At 54.9% G+C, this 6,529-nt stretch overlaps 1 protein-coding gene across 1 annotated transcript in view; it reads right to left on the reverse strand.

Annotated features, from left to right (window-relative positions):
• CCND2 (cyclin D2) overlaps positions 1-3,271 on the reverse strand; it is a 31,419-nt gene extending 28,148 nt beyond the window's left edge. Inside the window, exons 1-2 of the mRNA XM_085049806.1 lie at positions 1,961-3,271; positions 291-506 (exon numbers count right to left, since the gene is read on the reverse strand). Of these exons, the coding sequence (XP_084905932.1) occupies positions 291-506; positions 1,961-2,155 (411 nt within the window). The 5' untranslated portion in view covers positions 2,156-3,271. The remainder of the gene's footprint in view (positions 1-290; positions 507-1,960) is intronic.
• Between the last annotated feature and the right edge of the window lie 3,258 nt (positions 3,272-6,529).

The raw sequence follows: 6,529 nt of genomic DNA on the forward strand, positions 1-6,529 counted from the left end.
AATGGACCCGCCCCCGGCACCGGAAACATCCCCGGCAGCGCCGTACCAGCGCACGAGGCGGGCAGTGGCCGGAATACCGCATGGCACTGCCAGGCAGCTTCGGAGAACCGAGATGTCCTCGCGTGAGTCCCCCGCCCTCTGTGCTCACCCCCGAGACTTTCTGGACGTTCAGAAACGCGGGGAATGCATGGGGATTTTTAAAGGCAGGGGCTGGGTGGCGAACTGATGGGTGCTGTGCCGGCCAGAGAGAGGCGGTGTGCCGGAGAGGGGCGAGAAACGGGGCTGCTTACCAGCAGCTCTTGGGGTTTGATAGAATTGTCCGTGTATATGCACAGCTTCTCGGCTGTGAGGGGGATTGTCTCTTTCAGCTTGGAGGCCAGGAACATGCACACTGCCCCCAGCAGTTGCAGATGGCACTTCCGAGTGGGCACCACAGCTAAGAATCTGTCCAAGTAATTCATGGCCAGAGGGAAAACTTCTTCTTCACACTTCTGCTCTTCGCAGACCTGCAAGCAAGGAGCGTGGGGAGGGAAGGATGGAAGGATGGGGCAGTGGGGGGGCGGGGTGGGGGGTAACGGGGGTGGGAAGCGAGATAGAGACGAAAAGGAAAAAATAAATGAGTGAACCCACCAAACAGATCACTGCTTCCCTTGCTTTTGCTCCTGCTATTTTTGTTTCCCGGGTAGCTACATTTTGGGGGAGGGGGAGATCTCTGGAGAGGCTGGGAAGGCTGTCAATCGGCTTTCACATTCCTTTAGTTCATTCAGTAAGAAATGAATTCAAGACACTGTGTGGGAGAGCCGAAAAGCTCCATCCAGCAGCAAGCGAGCAGCCTCAGACTTTTTTTTTTAAACTTTTTTTTTTTTTATTTCGTCATATTTTCAAAAAATCGTTTAAAAATATGAATCCTTCCCCGGGGGTCCCGGTTTTGGGGCTGATGGCATCCCGGGACGATCCCCTATCGTTTCCGACAATTGCAAAAATTCCCCCGCTGGGTGTCCCCCAGCCCTGCGCCCCCAATCCCGCACTGGGGAGAAGGACGGGAGACACAGCGAGGGCGAGGTAGGGTGGAGAGCGCTCCGGCCGCCTGGATCCTTTTAGCAGACCGCGAGCAACAATATTCTTTCAAAAATTTACCAAAAATCAGAGCCGGGGACAAAAAGCACAAACCGCGCATGAAAACCAAGCGGGGAGTCTGGGCTTTCCAACTCAGGGGGTTTGGCTCCGGAAAGTTACCCCGAAAAGGAGATCCGAAGGGGCAAAGGATGGCTGGTGGGGCCAGCGCAAGGCAGACAAGCAGCTCCGGGGCTACTACCGCTCCGTCTGAAGCCTCGGAGCGAGCACAGGGGTTCAGCGCCCGCCCCACAGTCTCGACACACCGGGGGTCCCGTTCCGCGGGGGCGGGAGGGCACTCCCGAGCCCCCGGGAAAGGAGCGGGGGCAGCCGGGCCGGGCGCCTGTGAGCGGAATCCGCATGCAGCGCAACATGGCGAGAAAAAGGCATGTCCTCCCCACTGCATACGTGGGCACGGAACCCTCGCAGAGCAGAACGCGGGGTACATGGGGCACCCACGGACCCTAGCCCTGCCCCGGGCGCAGCTCGCTTTTCCCAGGAATAACTCAATCTCAAGCGCTCCCGGAGGCGGATTTTCGTTGGTTTTAATTGCAAATTACTTTTCCAACTCCCCCCCCCCCCCCACCCCGCCCCAACATGCCGCGCTTCCTCCTGCACCCCGCTACCGGAGCCCCCCGGAAGGGGGGACCTCCCCCGCGGGCTGTCGGTGTCCCCCGCACCTCTTCCCACACCGGCTGAGTTCCGGAGGGGGACAAGGAGTAGAGGTGATCGACAAGAAGAAGCCACCCGGTGACCAGAAAAGCGAGGGGCTGAAGGGGTAGTGGGGCCGGGGTGCTGCCCGCGGCCGCTCTGTCTCCCCCCTCTCAGGGGGCCGGGGTGTACGAACCTCCAGCATCCAAGTGGCCACCATCCTCCTCATGAAGGGCTGGATGTCCTTCTGGACGCACTTGAAGTAGGAGCATTGGGGCAGATACCTTTCCTCTATGGTTAGTAAATTGTACAAAACGCGGTCGTCGTAGAGCAAATTCGGGTCAGGCAGAGCTCTCCTCATGGGATCCACCTCGCAGCACAGCAGCTCCATGTTTCCAAAGAGATCTCCCTCTTTCTCTGATTGGAAAGGTTTTTTTCCTCTTTTTCCCCCTTTTTTTTTTTTTTTTTTTTTTTTTGGAGGGGGGGAAGGGGGTGGGGAAAGGAGAGGGATAAAGGAGGAGGGGTAGGTGGGTGGGAGGAAGGCGGCAGGGCTTTCCAGCTCTCTCCTGCCTCCCTTGAAACTTGTCTCTCCCTCTCTTGATTTCTATCCTAAAGTTGAGGCGAAGTGACGCAACTCGCTAGGGCAGGCAGTTCTCTCTCTTGTTATTATGGAGAACAGCAGCTGGTCAGACGTAACATCAAACGCCTTTTTTTTTTCCCTCTCTATAAGCTAACAAGGAACCAGGAGGCCCTCGTATAGGGACACACACACACAAATGACAGCTTCTCTTTTTCTTCCTTCCAGCAACCAAATTAAATCCGCTCCACACTTTCCTTCTGCGGGAGCCCGTCCCCACCAATTTCCCTCTCCTTATTGCAAGAAATTATGGCCACCCCTACGTACCCACCCAGACGATGGGGGAGAAGTATGAAATGTCCTGGCATAGCAGAGTGCTAGATCCATGTCTCACTCTCCCTGCTCCAGCACCCCCTTAACCTGCAGCCGGAGGAGGATAGAGCTCCCCGCTAACAGCAACCCCCCAAAAAAACCCTTTAGGGATGGGGGTTCCGCGGCGTCTCCGGGGTGAAATCTCACAACCACCACACTACTTCCTCAGGCACACATTCGTGTCTCGAGCAGGCGAATCGTCTTAGTGCTGCATGGCCACACTGATACAACTTTCTAGGAAACGCAGCGGAGGAAGGAAGGAGGAGGAACGGAGGGAGGGGGGGAGGAAGGTTGGCTGGGGGGGAGGGGGGAGGTGAGAGGAGTTATGTCTCGCACAGGGTGACTTCCACCCCGCTCGCACTTCGCTGGCAGTCGCTCCCCGCCTGCAAAACGTGTCAACTCTGCTAAGTCTCTGCCGGCTGCAGCAGAGCGGAGGCTCCCGAAGGGGAAGGCGCTGCTGGGGCGGGCGCGGAGCGGCCGCAGCTCAGCGGGGCGCGGGGTCCGCGCAGCGGCCGCCCCGCAACCCGCTGGCCACAGCCGGCGCGGAGGGTGGGTCGGGGGCGGTGGACACGGAATTACCGCCTTAAAAGTGCGAGCGGGGACTTTGGGGCGCCGCTTCCCCTCCCGCTATTTGCATAGCCAATAGCTCTGGGGCTCTTGCCGCTGCGCGCTGATTGTTACCGGGCAGATTATATTTTGAGGGCGCGTGATGCCCCGGCATCGAGAGCGACCCCGGAGAGATGGGGGCGTGGGTGAGCCCCCTCACCTGAGCGCACCTCTGGTCCCAGCAGGTGCACGGGCTCTGCCGGCACCGGGGGCAAAGCGAGCGAGCGGCCATCGCTGCCCGCGAGTGGGCACCGGCGCCCTCTCCCACACCTACCCTCGCCCCTCTGCATCAAAGCGGATGGGAGGGGTGGGACCAGCTTTGCCTACTCTCGCCGGAGTCCAGCGGCAAGGCTGCCCTGGCAAAACCTGGCTGTGACGGGTTTTGCAGCGAATCTGCACGTCGGAGCAAAGGGCTACTTGGCCAGCCAAAAGCCACTTGGCCAGCGGGAGTGTCACCCTCCCTTCCCCGCCGCCCCCATGCCCCGGTAACGTGGGACTGCCGAGGAGCAGTATCTTCCCACAAACTCAGCCCCGCGTATCCCTCGTCTCGTGCAAGGAGCGAGCAGCTGCCTGGCGCAGCCGAGATGTCGGGCACTGCCGGGCACCGTGTGTGCCCCCTGGCAGCCACACCCCCGAGCTGCGGGTTACCGGGACCCCGACAGAGCTGTGTCCGGCGAGGCTCGCATTTGAGGAGCGCAGGGAGGGTGGCAAGGACGGGGCAGCCCCTGGAGCACGGCGAGTGGACCCGCTGCGGCGCGCTCCGCAATGAAAGGCTCTTTAACTTCCACCATTCATTTCCCCTTCCTGGCTGCTCCTGTGAACAGGGAATGTGTTGTGTCAGCGCACGTTTTCCTTCTCCAAACTTAAATTCATAAGCGCTCCCGTCTGCCTTTGTAGCCCGACAATGCAGCGATTGTGATTTATGTGGGTTTCGGGGGGGAGGACAACGGGTGTCCCGATTGTCCGGCAGCGACTTTCCGAAGTGGGGTAATGTCTGGGGCACGGGAAGGCATGCGGGCGATGGGGCGGCAGCCGGGGGAGCAGCCGAGGGCACCGCGGGCACGCGGGCCGCCTTGCTGGGCGTGTGGGGGGATGCCCCATTAGGGAAAAAAACCCCCTCTCTTAATCAATAATAAATGGAGTGCCAGGTGTGCACGCCGAGGTGCCCCTGATCTGCAGTAACGTCGTGCAAAGAAAAAAGCAGACAAAACACCACAAAAAACAATCAAACAAACAACAAAAAAGACAACAAAAAAACCCAACCAAAACACTTTTCCCCGGTGCGACGGCTTTTATGTAAGCGATGTCCGTTTCCAACGGGGAAAACACTGTCCCCGGGAAGCGCGGCCGATGGGCAGGGAGCCAGGGATTCGCGGGCGCGGAAACCAGCGTGCCCGAGCTGCCTCTTCGCCTTGTCGCCGTGCTCAAGGGCGCTGCCGCATGCGTTTGGAGGCAGCAGATGTTTTAACAGCCTTCGTGTAGAGATTACCGAGTGCCATATGTCAAATACCACCCTTCCTCCGGAAAAAAAAGAAAAAAAAAAAAAACCAACCCACCAAAAAAACCCTTCCTCCCCCCCCCCCCAAAAAAAAAACCAGCAAAAAATAATTACAGAAAATGAAGCAACAGCAAACCAACCCCACCCACTCCCTTTCTTTTGTCGAGTTGCCTTACCCATTTAAAATCACAAATTATTAAATCAAACATCGCGGGGATGTCCGCGCAGCCCCGGGCGGGAGCTCCCGCGGAGCTGCCGCCGCGGCCGCGAGGAAACCGCGCTCCCGGCACAGCCGCTCCTCCTTCCCACCCATGCAGCCCCGAGGGAAGGGGCTGTGCTGCTCCCAACCCCACCGCAGCCGCCGGGTGGCAACACCGCCGTCATTATTTAGGTCTTGAGACACTTCTGCAGGGCACCAAGTCCGGTGTGAAGGTTTCTCATCACGAACCTGACAGGCGGTTGTCGTGTTGTCGATAATATATATTTTATTGGGGTCTGTTGGAGAGCGCTGTAAAGTTCTTGGCATTCTTGAATAAATTCTTAATTCATCGTCACTCCTATTTATTTAATTTCTTTTCCCAGCAAATCCCAGAGAAACATCATGAGTATACTTCAGGAGACAGGATGGGCTCAGGCTTTGCATACCAATAGACACGGAGTGAGTGCAGCCGGCAGCCGCGGGTTTTTTGTTTATTTAAATGGAATAAGTATTCCTTTGCAGTGCCTGAAACCTGAAGGCTGGAGTGTGAAACATGAGAATCTGAAAGTGAAACCGACTGGAACACAAAAAAGAAACAGATGCACGTGTTTCCACTATCCAAACTGAGGAAAGCCCCGAAAGCAAACAAACACCACAATAAATATGAATAATGAATAATAAAATGTGCAACAAATTTGAAATAAAATTGTTCTAGCCTCAGTCATTGGAAGCAGTCTATCTTGGTGATTTGGTTTGTTGTTTTTTTCTTTTTTTTTAATGTAACTGATTTTTAGCTGTTCAAAGGTAAATTACATAATTCCATGCTGTGCATTCAATAGGAAAAACATGATAAAAATTGCCTTTTATTTTCTCTGGTTTTCGATGGAAGACTAGGAAAGGATTTGAATACCACAGGATCTGCAGCATATAATCCATGTATTTTCAAGGAGAATTTTAATTGTACAGGTAGTTTTCAACTCTAAATAACTGTGTGGTGGCAGCTTTATAATTAACAGCCATATTAGACAAGGTAAGTACTGAGCAGGTGAAACATACCTTGTAATAAAGCTATTCTCACCTTTAAAGGGTGATTTTATGCAGGCTCAATAGTTGAACGGCATTAACTAATGGATTTTGTGTGATTGATTAACATATATTTAATTAATTGCTCCTTTCTGTTTTGTGCAAAGTTTCTTCTTTAACCTTTCTCTTTCTTTAAACTTCTTCATAGCAGAAACTGAATTTGTGAAAAGAGCGCATGACTCCACGCAGATTTCTTTATTAGGTGAGACAGGAAAGAAGTAAAAAAAAAGCTACAAGGATGGTCATATATCTGGGACTGATGTTTTATGCTGGAAGACTTGATAAATTCATCACTGTTAGCCCAAAGTATTCCCAGGCTGACATTACTGCCTTATCTGGCAGGGGTGGCGCATCCTTTGCAGCCGCGGCGCTCCTCTCCTGGGGGGTGGCAGGGTGATAAGGCTGAGTCCGTTTACACGGATAAGGAACA

Source organism: Lichenostomus cassidix, chromosome 1Ab, assembly GCF_008360975.1.
Source record: "Lichenostomus cassidix isolate B80296 chromosome 1Ab, HeHo_3.0, whole genome shotgun sequence".
NCBI lineage: Eukaryota > Metazoa > Chordata > Aves > Passeriformes > Meliphagidae > Lichenostomus > Lichenostomus cassidix.